Source organism: Crocodylus porosus, unplaced genomic scaffold, assembly GCF_001723895.1.
Source record: "Crocodylus porosus isolate Cpor-Errol unplaced genomic scaffold, CroPor_comp1, whole genome shotgun sequence".
Taxonomy (NCBI): Eukaryota; Metazoa; Chordata; order Crocodylia; family Crocodylidae; genus Crocodylus; species Crocodylus porosus.
In genome coordinates this window covers 117,933,029-117,953,254 of record NW_017728931.1, presented here as the reverse complement: position 1 = coordinate 117,953,254, position 20,226 = coordinate 117,933,029, and the positions used below count along the sequence as shown (strand labels likewise).

The 20,226-nt window shown below is 45.6% G+C and overlaps 1 protein-coding gene across 1 annotated transcript in view; it reads right to left on the bottom strand.

Moving 5' to 3' along the window:
* The window catches only part of CELSR1 (cadherin EGF LAG seven-pass G-type receptor 1), a 257,147-nt gene that overhangs the window by 132,906 nt on the left and 104,015 nt on the right, over window positions 1-20,226 (bottom strand). The window contains exon 2 of the mRNA XM_019543514.1: window positions 12,653-13,291. Coding sequence (XP_019399059.1) covers window positions 12,653-13,291 — 639 coding nt within the window. The remainder of the gene's footprint in view (window positions 1-12,652; window positions 13,292-20,226) is intronic.

The following is a 20,226-nucleotide window of genomic DNA, read 5'->3' as shown; positions in this document are numbered from 1 at the left end:
CTCCCCCATGGCTGCCCTCAGCTCCCGGCCCTTTAAAAAAAAGCCCCCAGTCACCAGGTGCTGCCATGAGGGGAGGGGGAGAGCTCTGCCATGAGCTCCCCAACCCCCGTTTGCTCCCTCAGCACACCCATGGCTGCCCCACCTGCCCCAGCTCCGGCCCTTTAAGAAAAAAAAAAACCCTCAAAAAACCTCCAGACTCACCAACTCCTGCCTTGGGGCTTTGGGGGGCTTGTGAAAGAGCCCCCCACGCAGTGTGGGGCAGTGTGGGGCAGTGAGAATCACCTGCCCCCCTGCCAGGCAGGAACCAGCAAGTGTGGGGTTTTTTGTTTTTCTTAAAGGGCCAGGAGCTGAGGTGGGCAGGGCAGCCATGCGGGGTGGAGGGCTGGGACAGCAGGCGGGGGAGTTGTGAGGCTCCATCACACAGCGTGGGGCAATGGGGGTCAGTGGGGATTTCCTCCCCTGCCCGGCAGCACCCAGTGAGTCGGGGCTTTTTTTTGCAAAGTGCCAGGAGCTAGGATGGGCAGGATAGCCATTGCCAGGGCTGGGAGAGTGGCATGTGTGATTCAGAGATTTGGCTGATTTGGAATCACTGAATTGAATCACTGTACACCGAATTGGCCGAATCCGAGTCAAACACTAATCGCTTCGCACAGGCCTAATCATTAATATAGCTATGATATTGAAAACAGTGTAAAGGTTATCTTGACCACTGTGAAAATTAGTCTCTAACAAACAAAACAAAAATAAATTGGCTGCAGAATTCCAGATATCCTGTCCAAGATAAGCTACCCACAGTGCCAGATTCCTGGACTCAGAAGCTGAAAGGCTTCCAAGTAAGTCTACTTGGCTTGAAAAATTAGAATCTATTATTAAACGGAGACCAAGACATCATGTTTTTGGCTAGAGAACAGAAATTACTACAGCTATCACAGGACTTAATCTCTTAATTTTGTAAATTGCTTGGAAGGCCCCTAATTGCACTAAGGACTTGCTGCACCTGTATCTGCTAAAGAATATGAATGGGGCTTTCCAGTATGATTTGGATCACTCATTAAAATGCAACATTAATAAATGTAAAAGGTGAGATTTTTAGAGAAATACATATTTTATTATTCTCTGAATATCTAAGCAGTAACATAACTAACTGGAGAGCAACCAGGGCAGTGGCCCCAAGTGACTTGGGTTGCAAGGAGGGTGCATTACTAAAATTTGCTGCTACTGGCTGGCCATGGTACTAGTGGCAGGAGCTGTCCTGTCAAACCTCTGTTTCTAAGTAGTATTACTAGGAACGTACTTAATTCACAGTTTCATGGATTTCACAGAAACCATGAAAGCAGGCATTGTCCACAAAATCTACTCAATAAACCCACCCCAAAAAACCATCACTAAAAATAAAATGCTGGCTTCCCAGTGGGAGCCAGCGGTCCTCATTGCTGTTGCAGCCCAGCCTCGCAGCCCACTGGGGGAGATGGGAGGGGAGGATGCCAGTGTGAAGGGGAGCAGCTAAGATGGCAGGCACTCCCTGCCGCTGATTGGCTGAGAGGGCTGCCTGTTGTGTGGCCCCACCCCTCTATACCAATCAGCAGCGAGGGGCAGAGCTGGACAACAGACACCCCTCTTGGCCAATCAGTGGCAAGAAGTAAATTTGCAGCAAAAAGGTGGCAAAATCAGCTCCCTGCACCATGAGCAGCCTGCAAAAATCCCTTTTGCTCACCATGACTTTGGTAGATCCCTAATTATTACTGCAGTTATGTCCTCTGGCTTAGATTTCCTTTGAATAGCTGAGAACCACAGAATTATAAAGGTAAGTGTGCAGTAGCACTAATTTTACAGCCAAAAAATGCACTGTTATACTTTAGTCTGCACACATATGTACTCAATGAAATATAAAAATAGTAAAATTTCTCAGACACAAACAATATGAACATAAGAAATGAAATGAGAAGACCAGGTCCCCCCTTACACAAGAAGCAAGCTGTGATCATTTCTACTGACTGATTGAGAACAGTAAGCATCCTATTGCAGATTACCCTGTCTTCCCCACTCCACCCAGTCCCACTCATTTTTCTTGTCTATCTATTCTGGTTTGTCTAATAGCTAGAAAGCCCTTTGCAAGAGGAACTATTATTTACTGTATGGTTGTTTGGCACCTACTACAACTGCATCCCACTTAGTCGCTGCTTCTAGATACCACTGCAACAGAACTCTTAAAAAACTAACATTGGCAATAACTGTATTCTCCATAACACAAAATGGGAATGGAGAAGGAAACACATTGTGGGTAAGGTGAGATAATACACTATGGCTTTCCAGGTCAACAGGGTAACCATGAAAACAAAGTTTAAAGAAAAACTGCAGTATAAGAGCTTTAAAGACCTCTAATCTCTACTTTTGCTCACCACAGAGGTCTGTCCTGGGCCTAGTACTATTTGATGTGTTTATTATTTGGATGCTGGAATAGAAAGCATCCTGTGTAAATCTGCTGCTGCTATGAAACTGGGAATTCATACTGGAAAGCTGGGTTAGAGAAAACAGGATGAAATTCAACACAGATAAATGCAACATGCTACACATAGAAAAGAATACTCATAAGGGAGATAACTGACTGGGTGGCATCCACAAGAGTTTTAAGCACAAGACATTGGAGGTGATCATCTAATCCATGCTGCTGAGGCGTTATCTAGAGCAGGGCTGTCCAATTTCCAGGCACCTGGGGGTCTGGGGGCCACACAAGGCACAAGACCCCTTCCACTAGCCCAGGAACCCCAGTACCCTTCCCAGCCATACACAAGGCATGGGCACCCCCCCAGGCCTCCAGGCCAAATGCTGATCCTTCAGTGACCACAAACAATGACTAGTTGGACAGCCCTGATCAGGAGTACTAGATGCAGGTCTAGTACTCTTGATCAGGGCTGTCCAACTAGTGACTCCATATTTTAAGAGGGATGCGGAGAAGTTAGAGAAGGTCCACAGGTGGGTGACAAAAATCATAAGAGTTGGAAGGCACGCTGCACAAGGAAAGACTGAGAGAACCAGGCATGCTGATCTTGGAGAAAAGGTGATTACAGAGGGGCATAATAGCAGTTTTCAAATGTCTCAGCTGAAATACTACCATGAAAAAAAGGAAGAACAACTCTTCTCCCTTGCTTCAGAGGCTATAATGTGATGCAATGCCTTCAAACTTCAGCTAAATAGATTTAAATTATATATCAGGAATAACCTTCCTTACCATTCAAACAGTGAGGCAGTGGAACAGACTGCCCAGGGCAACAGCTTCCTTAGCTCTCAGTGTTCTGAATTAGGAAATATAATTTTAAAAAGGCATTCTTCCACTGTACTTAATGTTAACTAAACTTGTTTGCTTAACTTAAATTACATTCTGTCATATGGCCTGATCCTTCAGGCCTTTGGTCACGTACGTAACTTCATTTAAATGTTTGGCATTATCAGAAGTCTTACTGCATTCAGTCTGTTTACCAATGTGCTCAGACTTGTACAAAACACAGAATTATAGACAGGGCCCACTCTAAAGAAATTACTGCAAACTTCTGTCTCCTGTTCACTCACCTCCTTACATCCCAGGTAATGAAGCCAATTTCAGGTAATCAGTAATTAGCCTGTATTCAAATTTCAAAAATACCCTGCAAAAGTTCGTTTTACCTTTGTGCTAGTAACAGAAGACTCCTGCAGATAGAGGAACTTTCATCATGTATAAATTACTAATAATTACACGAAAACAAATGGAGAGCTTCAAAGCTGGAGTGAGGGGGAAAGAAGGAAATTCCACCCTATTAATCCATAATTATCTTCTAGAGAAAATAAATACTACTGTGTATTTTTAACAGCTCACCAGAGTGATTTTGTACTGGGACATGCCTGTGTTATGATACCATATTTACTCAAATATAAAATGAGGTTTTTTCACCTCCCAATCAGCATGGGGGGAAAAGCCCCTCATCTTATTTCATAGATTTCATAGACATTAGGGCTGGAAGAGACCTTGGAAGATCACTGAGTCCAGTCCCTCACCCAAAGGGCAGGAAGTCAGCTGGGGTCATAGGATCCCAGCAAGATAAGCATCCAATTTACTTTTGAAGGTGTTCAATGCAGGTGCTTGAACTACCTCCGACGGCAGACTGTTCCAGACCTTGGGGGCTCGGACAGGAAAGAAATTCTTCCTTATGTCCAGCCTGAAACGGTCTTGCAGGAGTTTATAACCGTTCCACCTCGTCATTCCTTGGGGCGCTCTGGTGAACAAAGGTTCCCCCAGATCCTGGTGGTCACCCCTGATAAACTTATAGGTGGCCATCAGATCACCCCTGAGCCTGCGCTTTTCCAGGCTAAAGAGCCCCATGGCTCTCAGACTGTTGTTGTAAGGTCTGTTTCATAACCTCTGATCATGGGTGTAGCTCTTCTCTGGACTCTCTCAAGCTTCTCCACATCCTTTTTGAATTGTGGAGCCCAAAACTGCACGCAGTACTCCAGCTGTGGCCTCACCAAGGCCAAGTACAACAGGAGAATGACGTCCTGGGATTTGCTCGAGAAGCATCTATGGATGCAAGCCAGCGTTTTGGTCACTTTACTAGCCGCACCATCACAATGCAGGCTCATGTTCATCTTGTGGTCAATGATGACCCCCAAGTCTCTTTCTTCCGTAGTGCTAGCCAGTGTAGCACTGCCGAGCCTATAAGGGTGCTGCAGGTTTTGCCTCCCAAGGTGGAGAACCTTGCATTTTTCGGTGTTAAACACCATCAGGTTCTTGTCCACCCATTTGCTAAGCCTGTCCAGGTCAGCCTGGATCGCCCTCCTGTCTTCAGGTGTGGATGCTTTGCCCCAAAGTTTGGTGTCATCGGCGAACTTGGCCAGTCCACTCCTGACTCCAATGTCCACATCATTAATGAAGATGTTGAACAATATGGGACCAAGGACAGAGCCTTAGGGGACCCCACTGGCCATGACAATTGACTTCTGTCAATTACTACCCTCTGGGTCTGTCACAGGGCGGGGTCCTAGGAGCGGCTGTGATCTCTCCTAGCACCCCCTACCATATCAAGTTGGTGTCAATGCACCCTCACCGTCTCGCCCGCCACGTCTTTGATGTCAGTAGTGTTAAGGGAGGCTGCCTCTTTGTCCTCTTTGACACGGTACCCCTGATGTATCCAAGTCTGTGCTCCGTGCAGTAAAGCTTTAGGGGCTGTGCATGGCTCCAACCACCCCTATACCACGCCCCAAGCCTCGCAGATGTACCAGATGCTGTTTTGTCAGTTCTCCCCTTGGCGCCCTCACTGGTGCTCCCTCATAGTTGCCTGTGCCCTCCCGGACACTCTCTGGCTTGTCTCACAATTGCCCCCACCTCACGGGTCCCTGGGTCCGTCTCACAGTTTCCCTCGTGGAGGCACACTGGGGCCGTATCCGCGACTGTGCCTGCCCTGGGGCTTTCCCCACAATCAGGCCCACCCTGGGCTTCTCGCCTGTGCCCCCAAATCCCCTCCTCGGGTCTAAAAGTTCCTGTGGGGCTCAGGCAGCCTCGGCCTTACCTGGTCCCCAATCCTCTGCGCCCTCTCTCAGGGCTGGGGTCAGTGCACCCCTGAATGTTGTGCCCTCTCTGGCACTGGGGTCCCCACACTACCATGGAGCCCCTATGAGGCCTCCTCCAACCCCAATTAGCCTCACTCAGTCCTCCGGTTTTATAAAACTACAAACAGAAAACTCCAGCTCCTGGCCTACAACATAAGCTCTAAGCCAACTGGCTAACCATCATTCAGATCCCTACTTCTCTGCTCTGCTTACTCCAGCAGAGCTCCCTCTTCTTCGGCTGCTAGCGGGGAACTGACTCCCTGGCCTCAGCCTGGATCACCTTTATATAGGTCAGGCCCTGCCCCCTTCCGGTCAGCTAACCAATTGCAGTTGCCCCAGCAACCAGCACCTGTACCTCTTTGTAGAACCAGGGCACCAAAGTGTCCTGCAACAGGGTCCTACCATGGAGCCAATTTCCCAGCCAGCGGATCGTGGTGGACCCAAGGCCACAACTGGCCAGTTTCGCCAAGAGGTGATCATGGGATATGAGATCAAAGGCTTTTTTGAAGTCAAGATATATGACATCAATCTCTTTCCCCTTGTCCAGGTGATAGGTCACCTGGTCATAGAAGGATTCATATACAAAGTGGAGTGGGGAGCAGGCAGTTGGTGCAGCTCTGACTCCAGGTCAGGGCCAAAGTCAGACCCACAGCAGCTTCTGCCCCTCCTTTCCTCCCCCTTACTACTGGATGCAACTCAGCTCAGGCTGGAGCTGGTGTCTCTCCTGGGCACAGAGCACATGGAAACTCCTTCCCCTGCCCAGCTAATCAGTAGCACCGACACTGCTGCATGGCCAGGTAAGAGCTGAGCTTCCACGTGCTGGCCTCCCAGCAGAGCAGTATCTGACAGTAAGGTGGGGCAGGGGGAAGAGGCTGGAGAAAGCAGGGTGGAAGGGGCAGGGACTCGGGGGAGCTGGGGATGGGAGGTGCAGGGGGCAGACAGGGCAGGAAGACTGCAAGGGGGAAAGTGGGTGAGGCAGAGGGCAAGGGAGCTACCTGACCCCCCAGCCACTACTTTCCATGCTGTAGCAGTGTGGGGTGGGGATTCAATACAGCCCTCCAATACTTAGATTCTCTATCTGGAAAATTATAACAAATGTATACTTTTTCCTTATACATAATCTAATTATTGGGGGGTCATCTTATATTCAGGGTTGTCTTACATTTGAGTAAATAAGGTATATCAATATTATTATTTTTTATCAAATAAATGATAGAATTTATTATTGTCTTGTATTTTTCTAAACATGATTTATAATAGGGAAAGCAATGTATTCAAACTTCCAAAGTTGGCTGCATTACCACTGCAATCAGTATAACCCATCTTTTAAGGTCATTCGAAGATTCAGTGTCTGATAGCACTGAGTCAGTGCAGTATAACATTTTTATAGTGCCAGCATTCCTCAGCTTTCAATTTGAGTAATTTTTTTATGCATACCATGGGGCAAATTTCTCTTTTACTCATAATGATTTACTGTTGTTGCATTGTTTAAGTAAACATGCAGTATTATTATTGAAACATACCAAATAATTGAAGTAATAATTACATTTAAAAATAGCAGTCTTAAACAGTGAATTATACCTTTATAGACATTTAAAAAATAAAATAACCCTAAATACAAGTCAAACATCTGAAACTGTTAAGTGGTTTGTTTTATAAAGAACACAAAATTATAAATAAAATACTATAAGTTTGTTTTTCTTTTAATAAAGGAGATGGATATCTCTGCCAAAAGTGGTTACTCTGTGAAATATTTCTAAGCACATTTCTGATAATGGATTATTTGCTGATAACATTTTCAACCCACTTCTGTAAGGAAGGGAAAAACCCCAAGCTCTGGCTAATCACCACTGTATGTTGCCAACAGCAACAAAAAAAAGATATGTACAATAATGCAATGTTTGGCCTAAAGCAGAAAGTCAACCAGGATATACATACTTAACGCTTATGGTCATCATTTAACAATGAAACAGGAATAAAGTAATATTCATATCAATTTGTTGGTTACGGGATTCTACTACCCTCCTTCACAGGCTGTATATAGCTTTCCCCGAGTAGAAATCCACAGCTCTCCTGCATGCAACTGTCAATTGTTCAAGCAGGGCTGGATTAATACATAGGCAAACTAGGCACATCCCTAGGGCCCTGAGCTGCAGAGGACCCCAGTCCTTCCCTCTGTGGTGAAGGCGCTAATGACCCCATCCTCCCCCTTCCTTCCCCTTCCCCTCAGCCAGCCTCGTCACTGTGGTGGCTGCTTCCTAGAAGTGGTTCCAAGTTTTGCTCCCCACAGGTGGCAGTGCCAGGGCCCACGAGTTTGTTGGCCTAGGGCCTAACTAAAGGGTTAAACTGGCCCCTTGTTCAAGCTCACTTCACCAGAACACCAGTAGCCGTGGGCATAGTTCTGCTCTGCAGGGCCTCTTCCGAAGTCACAAACAGCTGGGTTTTTATCTGTTCAGGATATAGCTATCTGATTGGCACTAAGGCCCCATTCTCCAGCTTGTCTGCTGCTTCCTCAACCATCATTTTACTTAAAGAGGCTATGTCATGGAAGTGAGGGACTATAAATTCCATTAATCTTGAAAAGGAACGGAGCACTGTGCTCCTGGATGGTTAGCTCTAAAACCTAATATGCCAATTCAAATGTCAGCACTGTTACCTGCGGGGATGACGCATAGAGGGTGCATGTGGGTCTACAAAAAGGCACCGCCGATTCTGTAGGTGCTGCCGCTCACCACCCCGCCGCCAACATCTGTGGGTGGTCCGTGATCCCTGCTGGCTACCACTGACACTGCTGGCGGCAGCTGCAGGTGGTTGGCTGCGGGTGGTCACTGACCCTTGGTTGGCACTCACCACCCTGCCCCTGCCACCGACAGCGCCAGCGACTTCTGCGGAAACTCCCCCACTTACCGCCGCCGTGCTTCCTCCACCGCCGACATGCCCCCTCAGCCGCTGGGAGCACACATTGTTCATTATTCACTTTTAGTCACTCTAGCATACACAGCTAGCAAGTGTGAAAATCTTTTTTTTTTAATATAGTAAGGATACACTGATTCTTTCTTATATATGAATGCACTGATGAATTAATGTAAAAACAGATTCTTTCTTATATATGAATATATGAATATCACAGTATATTCCTTTCAAATTTATGCCATATTTCCTATGAGCACAGAATAGTTTCAAATAAATCAGCTAATTTGTTGTGTAGTTATAAGGATAGAAATGTTCATTTAGTCAGGCTAGATCTTTTTCCAGAGTTCTCTAGCAAAGATATTCCTAATACCCTAATATGTACTTTATATTTCCTAATCCCTTGCAAAGATATTCCTGCAGCAATGCCAGTAGGGCAAATAATACTTTGGCATGCCTCAATCAGTGCATCTTCCGCAAAACCAAGGAGGTGAATCTTCCACTCTACTCAGCACTGGTGAGACTGCAGCTGGAGTACTGCATCCAGTTCTGGGCACCACACTTTAACAAGGACATGGACAAGCTTGAGAGAGTCCAAAGAAGAGCCACCCATATGATCATTCTTATACAGCAAGCCATACAAGGAAAGGCTGAGGGATCTGGGACTCTTCAGCCTGAGGAAAAGGCCGAAAGGGGACCTGGTAGCAGCTTACTGCTACACTAGGGGAGTATATCAAGGGCTTGGTGAGCAACTGTTCACCAGGTACCCAAGGGGAAAACCACGAGTAATAGCCATAGACTCCTAGAAAACTGATTCAGGCCCAACATTAGGAAAACTTCTTCACAGTCAGGATGTCCAGACTGTGGAATAAACTCCCTCCAGAGGTGGTGCAATCACCTACCCTGGAAATATTCAAGAGGAGACTAGACAGTCACTTCTGGCTTGCCCATATCTCTACTGTATCTTCTAATTTTTAACATGTAAACTATATACTCAAAGGAACTGGAAAGACTTTCCATTTACCCTAACTTAAATAAAGCCCTGTCAAGCATATACATTTTTGATATATAAACTTTTGTACTCACATTTCTTAAAAATATCAGACTTATGCACTGACTGGATAAAGTGAGTTTGCTAGGGGCTTAAAGGAAAGAAGTACTATGGACAAGAAGGTCTCAGGAGAACACCAAAGAAAGAGCTGGAAAGCTATCTAGACTAGTGGCATTTGACTTGTTGGCTCTACAGGTAAAATAAGCGGTGCTGCCCCTGCCTAGTCCCACAGATCCAGGTAAGGCACTGCACAGCCTTGACAAGCGTCTGTATGACTGTATTGGGCCCCATGGTGCCCCTGCATGCTGGGATCAAGCTTCAGTGCCCTGTGCCACCCTGTGCCCTGGCTGTGCCCTGCCACCCTGTGCCCTGGCTGCACGCACTAGGGTCAAGCCCTGTGCACTGGGATCAGGTCTTTATGTCCCAGGCCCCTTGTTGCCATTTTGTACCTGAATTGGGTCCAGGTCACCCTGTGTGCCCAATCTAGCATTCAGGGCCACACTATCCAGACTGCAGAAACTTTGTAGCTGGGCAGTGACCTCCACCCCCAACCCTTGGGACTTCTGGGGAGCCCTGCAGGCTGGATGACATGGCTCCAGGGGCCAGATCTGGCCCATGAGCTAGAGGCTGAGCACTCCCAATCTAGACTATTATGTATGCTACTGGCTTCAAGTTTTATACATCTAATGGAGGAAAATGCCTTAAATGATGCACTAGTTTTATCTGTCTGGTCTCAAAGGCTTTCAGGCTGCAGTTCTGAATGGTAGCTGGAGGAATCTGGAGTATACAAACTTTCTCTCATAGGTGTGTAATGTTTCAAAAATAGGAGATACGATGACCTGCCTGCAAAACCATTCAACTACTGTCTGGCTTTACTCCCCCCGCCTCCCCCCCCACCCCAGTACACGATCACAGGTAGTCATCAGCTCTGGGTCCCTGTCCCCATATTTAAATACATTAATTTGAGATTTGTTTAAAAAAAATCTTAGAATATCCCTACATTAAATACTTGTGGTGATTATTATTTAGATATTTCATGTTTAGGTATTTAAAATGCACAAGCAAATCAGTTATTTTTTTAAAATAATCTACTATTTTCCTTTTTGTTGTAAAAAAGACTGAGAAAGTGTCTTTAAAATCTGAGTACTTCAGGAAAGTAAACACGTTTTCCATTTGCAGATGCCACAAACATAACTCATACACACCATCAATTCTTTTGGCTTCTACATCCTTTCTTTCATTCTGCTTAGCTTTTGCTATTACATAGAGTCATACTGAGTAGATGCACTTTCTCCTCCCCAGTGCTATTACTGAACGTTTTTTCACTGTCTTTCACAAAGTATGATTGAGTTCTAGATTAAATACTAAGGAATTACTTCAGTTTTATTTTAAAAAATGAAATGAACACCCTAATGGAAACATCGGTCTGCAAGAGATGCACTAAAACAACATTCTGGTTTCAGAAATACTGCAGGCTTCAGAATAAATTCCACTATTTCAAAATGGGGAATTTTTAACAGGTAATAAAGCAGAAGCCAGTAGGAATTTTTATGTACTTAAAGACATTTATCCAACAAATTCTTAACCATCCAGTTAAGTATCGGTCTTGTTTCCTGGCAGTTATGTCACTCCTAAAATTTTTATCAAGAACAAGTTGGTGCTTTTTTACAGTGTTAATGTAAGTCTTCTGTGGGCACATCTACCTGAGATGTTTACTATGGAGTTGACTAGCTAGCTCTGCAGTATACATCTCAGCATCTATATATACATGCATGGCAATTAGGCTGGAGTAAACTAATTAACTCAGCAGAGTTTTTACTCCACAGCAACACATGTGTAGACACTGGTGGGGCTGGCTGGGGCATGAAGGCGCTTCAGTGCAGGGGCTGCCTGCCAGCTAGGTGCCCCAGGCAGCCCCCCTGCAGCACAATGAGCTGGGGCATCCCTGGACTGACAGGCTGACTCCTGGGGCTCCCTGGCAGCTGGGTGTGTTCCAACCCCGCTCAACATGCTGCGGTCCCAGGCACACATGCAAACAGCATGCCCAGCAGCAATAGACTCCAGTGCAATAAACTGCAGAGTTCACTGCTTTGCATTAACTGGATGTGTAGATGTGCCCACTGAGAGTTTAGGTCTTGGGATAGAGCAAAATTACTTAAGGAGATAAATACCTTTAAGCACATAAGTATTTCCACTGGCTTCAATGAGATTTCCACTTAACATTTACTTAAGTTGTCTATACTCTTGAAGACTACTCTAGGAACAGCATTTTAAACTTTCACTAATTGTCCAGTAAATTATGAGACAAAGTAACTTCCTTAACAGGTTAACAGAGGAAGGTCTAAGATAGAAGAGATATCAAAAAGAAGTAATCTTATAGATATCTTATGCTCTTTTAAGCATATATTTTCTACAAAGGAGTTTTTTGGATCCTGAGAGACACTATTTCCTTCTGTGCTAGTCAAGATATTGATATACTGCAACTGACATACAGTAATGTAAACATATGAAAACTACCACAAGTCCTCTGGCATAAGAATCTTCTTTTTGTTGTCTTTGTACAACACCTAGCATAATAATTAACTGGACTACAATCAAGGCTTCCATGTGCCACTGCAATGCAAATAATAAACAATAGTAACTGTTGAAGCTAAGGGCCGAACTACCATAAAATGCTGCGTTCAGAGTAGACTGATTAATGTCTAGCCCCACTGGTTGTCTTAAGTATTCAGAGGCAGTAGAAGATAGATCAGATGTGCAACTAGGAACCAGGGACAAGAAGTCCACTTTTATTCACCCACTCCAAAACAGAAATATAAAATAATTCTGTAGAAATGAGGCAATTTGGGAAAAATTATGCAACTGAAATGATTTCCTATAAAGGCCTTTGTTCAAGTTTTCAGTAAGTGATTCTTGTAATCACTTCTTCATGTAGATATGGGACTTGTCCTAACTGAAGTGTGACACACAAAAGCCTTCACTCGACCAGAGTCTAATGTCAGAGGCGTTCTTCCTATGGGTAAGAATGCGAGCAATTTCATCTTGACACAAAACTGACTCAGTTGATGGTCTAACATATAAATCATGTGTATGCTAGATAAGATAAACACATACCAGTGTAGTCCTCATAACATTCACAAGTGTAGCCTCCTTCTCGGCTTCGACAAAGCCCATTATTGCCACAAGGATTGGAGTAGCAGAGGTCAATCTCCGTTTCACAATAGTCACCAGTAAATCCAGGAGGGCACCGACACCTCAGTCCATTGATGGGATGGATAGGTCGGAACAAGACAGTGTTTGAACTAATAAATGGAGCGGAGCTGTCAAACTTGAGCACAGACACACACTTCATGTAGTTCTCACAAGGCTCTCGCAGACAGATATTGTCATCAAAAGGCAGGACCCTCTGTGTAGAGATCATGGTTAGCAGTGTCCGGTTGAGGTAGATCTGTTCTTGGAGGTCCTCAGAGGGAAAGAATTTGTTTCGAATGCCACCAGGAAGCAACGCAGAGAATGTTACATTCAGGATATTGGAGCTGACATCAGTGTCATTTTGAATGTTAAAGACGAAGATGCCATCCTTGGTAGTAGAGAGCACTGTTGCCACACCCTCCACAAAGAGAGAGAGTAGTGGGGAGAGAAACTTTTCCTGAGACATGTTTTCCAGTCGCACTGTGATACTGTTGGTCAGCATGTCATCAGTTATGATAGTCACCCGCAGGGTGCAGAGAGCTGTAACACTGTGAACACCATCTACAGGGAGAGAAAAAAAAATCAGTTATTCTACCAACCCTCTCTATGTGATGTGAGAGGGAAAAAACCTATCTAACTTCTGCCATACTCAACATTTCTGTTTGTGCACAGAAAAATTCCCTAGAATCAGGATTTATGTACAAGGGACACCTAGAATGCGCTGTTCAGGATTGTCCCATCACACCAGGTAGGACATTCCACTCAAACAACTAAAAAATATTAGCAAGACCAGTTGATCACCTGACTGATGTGGCAGCATTAAGAGCAAGACACTTTGCATAATATGAACAGAACAGATCTTACACAGGTCGTTCCTAGACTACAAGCAATGCTGTGAAACTCACTTTCCACAGTCTAAGACCAAAATTGAGCTCCAGCAGCAGCCTCAAGCTTAAGAAACTGAAACATGCCAGAAAAAGATTACCAAGGCTTTAGATCAGGGGTGGGCAAAATATGGCCTGTGGGCTGGATCTGGCCCACAGATGGACTTTGTCTGGCCTGCAGCAGGTCCTTGGATCCCACCTGGCCCAGGCACCATTTGGCTTATAGCACATCCCACTGCCCCTGGGCAAGCAACAGGATTGGAGCAGATCCACAGCTGGACATCATTTCTGGGCAGCCCAGGAGGCGGTTGCAGCTCCTTTGGGCTACTACTGCCACTGGCCCCAACTGCATGAAGAGTGGGGGGGACCTGCACACACAGCCCCGACCCTGGCGCACCCCACACCCACTCAAGCCTCACCTCGGCCAGAGTGCACCAGCTGGGATCTATAGGCACAGCCCCAACCACGGCCCACCCTGTGGGTGTAGGGGAAAAGTGGCTGTCTCCCTTTTACCACTGCCAGGTCCTTCTTGATGTGGCCGCCCAGAACCTGCACCTGGGATGCCCTGCAGCTCCTCTCCACTGCCACCACTATTCCACTGGGTGGTCCAGAGGTGGTGCTGCTCATGGTGGTGATGGCGGTGGAGAAGAGCCGCAGGCAGCCCAGGCACAGGCTCCAGGTGGTCACAGCAAGAAAGGCCCAGCAGCATCAAGGGGAGGGGGGTGGCCGTTCAGCAGATTCTCCCTGATCCTTATCGCTGCTGCTCAGCATAGGCAGGCAGCCCAGAGCAGGCATGGGGCAAGCCAAGGGCAGGGCTATGCCCATAGGTCCCAGCTGCTCCAGAGCTGTTCCACTCCAGCCAGGATGAATCTAGCAGGTGCAGGGTGAGCTGAGGCTGGGGCTGTGTACTCAGCTGCTGCTGGGTGTTGGTGGCAGGGCACATGGGCTGCTCGGTGTGAGAGGTAAGGGGTGCTGACCAGCTTGCGGCAGCTCACCAAAATTGCCTATGTGGCCTCTGGGCCCAAATAATTGACCACCCCTGCTTTAAATAAAAGTCATCTTAGAGGGAAAAAAAATCACATTTGATTTCCTTCAGGGATCTGCAGGTAAGTTAAACATAGACCCAGATCAAACCAATCTGTAATGGAATCCATCATTTTAAACTTTTCCATTTGTAATGATGTTTTTTCAAATGCTTGACATCCTCACATTTGTTTTGGAACCCCAGGTCAAAATGTTCATACAGCCCAGTGATTCCTGAGGGATACCAGCACTAAACCTTTTTACAGTGTATATAGCTGTATTTGTATTATAGGTCTGCAAATCTTAAACATCATTTTGTTATGACACAAAATACTTAAAGGATAATGAATAATGAATGCATAATTCAGTGTCAAATTTGTCATGAAAACCAGATCAAAGCCTCTTATTTAATTCTATCCACCTGCTAATATCAAGAAAGTTATCATTTTTACATTGCTTATATTTTATTTAGAAAATACAGATTACAAAGCACACATTATTAATTGTATTACAGTAGCCCCAACAGATATCTGGACTTTATTGCACCAGGCCCTGTATAAACACTGAAGTGAGAGAGAACCCCTTGTGAAGATCTTACAATTCAAACAAACAAGATAGACAATTGGGGTGCGTAAAAAGGGCTGTATTAGGTTCAGATACACATTCGGCCTGAATCGGAGACAGTGATTCGATCTGTTGATTCAGATCACTGCCCCCAATTTGATTTGGCCAAATCCAAATCTGAAGATTTGATCCCGATTTGGAAATCAGCTATTTGGCCATAGACACAGCTTTAAATGTTTTTTCTACATACTGTGAGGCACCATGTGCAGCTTGTGAACACTGCAATGCTGGGGAGGATGAAGCATCCCACAGGAGCACGGGGCGGGGGGGTGTGGGCGGAGACCCTGCGTGCTCAGTGGTAAACCCACTTCCGGGTCCGCCGGGGAGTGTGTGGGAGCTCCCCTGTACCCCTGGCTTGGCAATCAGCCACAGGCAGACCCTGGGTGCCCCCCAGACTTAGGAGGCACTACTCATGAAGCCAGGAGGCATGGAAGGGGGGCCCCCTGCGCGCTCCCGGAAGTGGACCAGAAATGCTTCTGGTCCACTTCCATGTCTGCTGCCCAGCACGTTGGGAAGCCTCCCATGCTCCTGTGGGACACTCCATCTGCTCCACCATCGCAGTGTTGACGAACTGCCTGATACCTCGAGGTATGTAGAAAAAACAGTTAAAGCTGTGTCTGTGTCCGAATCACCAAATCTTTCCAGATCTCTCCAAATTGATTTGGAGGGTTCCAGTTTGATTCAGAGAGATTAAAGGGTCTCTTGATTTGATCTGGAGATTCGGCCACTGAACTGGGCTGAATCTCCACTGAATTGAATCAGGAATCAAAACTTCATACAGCCCGAATAGACAAGGTGGGGAAGGAGACACAAAAGCTGGGGTGGGCAATTGTTTTAGCTGGGAGGCTGCTTAATGAGTTTTGGTGAGCTGTGGAGGGCCACAAAGGTAGTCCCACCCCTTGACAGGTGCCCCATCCCCTGGCTGCCATCTTGGGACTGGAAGTCCCACCCCAACCGCTGACCTGTGCCACCAGAAGTCCCCCTCCTTACCCCCAGAAGTACTCCCTTGGGGGGGGAGAGGAGGGCTGTCATCCCGAAACTGGAAAAAATACAAACCATATGCTAAAGAACAAACATCTACTATAATGTATTTTAATATTATTTTAAAAAATACTGTTGTCCTCATTTACATTCATTTGCATACTGTATACAGAGATGCATCATAGCTCAAAAATAAAGTCTTACTCTTGTATATTGCATGTGGGGCATGTGTGAGGGAGTATGTGGGGTGTAGTTACGGGTGTGAGGGGGGTTCTGGAGGGGTGTGGCTATGTGTGGGGGTGTATGTGGGCAGGGTGTGGGGATGGTGTGGTTGCTGGGGGTACTGTGGAAAGGGTATGGGGGTGTGAGGGAGGGTTTGAGTGTGGGAGGCTGTGCCCCCTCCACACGTCTTCTCCATGGAGCACAGCCCCCACTGCCAGTGGCAGCAGCAGCAGGCAGACCCCCTGGCAGTGCATGGCTCCAGCCACTTCCAGGAGCTGCAAACAGTGGCAAGGAATGGGACCAGGGCAGCCTGCCTCCATTGCATGGGGCTCCCCATGTTTCATGTGCAGCTTCTGAGACCCAGCCAGAACCATACAGTGGGAGTCCTGCATGATGAAACCAGCAGCCTGGCCCTGCTCCCTGCCACTCCCTGGGACTCTGCTGGGAAGTGGAGCTGGCCTAGATCCATCAAGTGGGGCTCCCTGCCACTTCCAACGGAGTCCCAGAAACTGACCCAGGCTGATCCGGGCTCTGCATTTCTGCTGCCTCACTGGGCACCAGGTGCCCCAGGCTCTGTACTCCTACCCAGCTTCAGCTTTTCCCTGCTCCCTGGCACTTCCCTACCTGTTACCCAAAGCACTGCAGCAGGGACATGAGGAGGAGCTGGGGGACCCAAGCAGTTCTCCCAGTAGCAGCCCCACCTAGAAGCTGTATGCTGGCTGGAGCCAGGGCTCTCCCTCACATAAGGGTGGGAGAATAATGTGCTGCCCCAGCGAGAATGTATGGGGCTTAGGCCTCATGTGAGTACAGCACAGGCAACAACAGGCTGGGTAGAATACAATTAATTGGTGGGTGCCTGCCCACGGGTCGAATTAAATTACCTGGTGGGCCAGATTTTGCCCATGGGACTCATTTTACCTGCCCCTGCACTAAAGGATGGAAAGATGAAGCGACCTGAAGGTCATGCACCATGTCAACAGCAGAGTTGAAATGGAATTCATGGTTCCCAATGTACCATCCACTGCCTCTCAAATTATCTAGTTAAAAAACTAATATAATACAGCGACCTGCTATGCAACTTTACTCAGCATTATTCTGGCTTTACTGCAGCTATACATGTTGCAAAAACTGAGCACTATGGGACCTGCATATGTCTCAGCACCCTCCACTCTCCCTCTTAGCACTCGCATGCTCTCCAGCATTTGGGCAACAGTGGGCAGGCCCATTGATAGGCTCACCTGATCAGCTGTTGCCATCATTGTAAGTCACCTGTGGGGGCAAAAGCTGATGATACAGTCTCCACCACCCAATCAGCCACTGCCACCATTGCACCCCCATCAGCTGTTGTTGCCGAGTGGCAAGAGTTGATTGGGCTGTCTACAAGCTTCTGTAGCAATGGCACCCGATCAGCTACTGCTGTAGCCCTGGTGGAGTGGGGCAAGATTGCCTTTATCAAAGACAACCACCACAGCCAGCAGAAGAGGTGACGCTGCTCTCCTTGCCACCTGCCAGCCCTCTGGTTGGTGGCTTCTGTGCTTGACAGCCATAGCTGTTCAGCAGAGGCAAGCAGCCACACAACCATCAAAGCTTTCAATGCCATAGTTCTACTGGCTATGAGCTGTCAGGAAGCCAGTTGCTCTCCCTCCCTCCCCCTTGGACAGGATGTGGGGGAGAGAGAAATAAGTCAGCTGAGACAGCTCTACCCGTAAGTGTCCACTACAAAACATAATCCTTCAAAGTTCTAATTTGAAATAGAAACTTCTTTTTGTAGTGGATCTACTACAAAGCAGCCTGAATGTACAGCCACTTACTTTCTGCACAGCATGGGCATATATAGCACTAGACCAGCAAGGCATGTCCAAAGCCTGAGACATGAACTGGGCCTGAGCTTGCTTGAGTGAGTGTAAAACTTGTAAGACGCCAGAATCCAGATGCACTGATTTTCTAATAGATTTTTATTCTTGTTTTCATGGAGTGAATTCTCTGATGCAGCAAGTGAAGTTGTGTCAGAATAATGACTTAGAAAAATGGAAGAATCAGAGCAATACATTTTAACAATGCTGTTGACTTGTGGCAAATTAGAAGTAAATAGATAGCTAGAAGGTATCCTTTCAGTAATTTAGATGTCTCTAATACAGTTTCAAAATTACCTGTAAAATTTTCAGCTGTACACTGTTTTCCTTTCACTCTAAAGCAAATATTTTCTCCTGGGTTCTATTTTATTACTGCCTGGCTAAAAATAAACACTGGTGGAATGGTAGCAAATGGTCACTATTTTGGGTACTCCTTTTGATGTGCCCTTCCCACCAACTAATTCTTTAGCTTTCTTTTTTCCCACTGTTATTTTGCAGTGATCTTACAGCTCTTCCTCCTCCTCAATCTGTTTCAGACAGACTTTGTCTTATTTCAGTTTCCATGAACAGGCAAAGCCACTGTGCATGCTCTTTAAAGCTTTTCTGTAGCCCCAGCCGCAAGTATAAAGACTTCCAAGTGCATGGTCTGCAGGTTTCTGAACAATGGATAGATAGGGTGCATTTTATTTTCATAAATGACAGACTGAGACCAGCTCACATTTCTGTCAACTACACAGTAGACAACAGCAGCAAAACTAACCAGTCACACTTATTTCTACAACAATTGACATTTTGATTGGCTGTTCCATAGGATGTCTGAGCTATTTTGTTATTACACAAATTCTCCCATACCATGAAGGAAAAAAAGAATATTGGACAAAGGACCCTTTTCTTAAGAAAACGCTATGATCTATAGTCTATGGTATGTATATTGAGAAGACAAAATACTATCCACTGTCTAACAACACTGGAATCTAAAAACTGTCATAATCAATATCAACTGTCACAATATACAAGAGCTTCCCAGCACTTGCTGCAGCTATTCTGACACAGTTAATAAATCACTAGAAAAAGCCCAGTGTTGGATGCCATACAGCTTTGTTGTTCTGAAGACAGCACAAAAGAAAAACCAAGCATACATATATGGTTACACACAGTCTGAAATTACAAGTAATGTTTTAAAAGCAAATTTAGCTTTGTGCAACCCTGTTGCAAAGACATTAACAAACAATACACAATGACATATTTTAAAATGTATTTTATACATAGACAACAGAATTAACATTGCTATATACTTTGTAGAACAACTGGCCCTTTCCTAACTCCATCAGCTTTTAAAGGAAAAATCCACATTTGATTTGATTATTCTATGTACCGAGTTGTCTGTTTAAAAGATGCTGGCCATATAAAGCCTTCTGTGATAAAGCTAGTATTTATTTTGTCTTTGCATTGAGGAAAGGAGCCAAAGCACAATGAAGTTAATAGAAGTTTTGGTTTTGATTTTAATGTGAACTGAAATAAGTTCTAAATGTTTAACAAAAATAGTATTTGCAAAACGTTTTTGCAATCTTTAGATGAAATACACAATGAAAGTGCCAATACCGTTATTGCTACAAAAATAAAAATAATTTTACATAATAATGTTTCTTGAAACAGTAATAGTCCATGTCTTTATTGTGCAATATTGCCCAGCTGAACAGCTGTCTACGTGCACAAGAGGTTTTATGTGGTTATGATAGCGGTGCCTGCTGAAAAAGGATGTCATAATGTCATATAAATCTTACTTTGCCAAGCGATAACACTGTAGCTATAAAAATCTAGACCGTGTTTCAGCACTAATCAACATTTCTCAGCACAATAAAAGCTATAAACAGAATAATTGAATATAACTTGTCACTTATTTTCTATC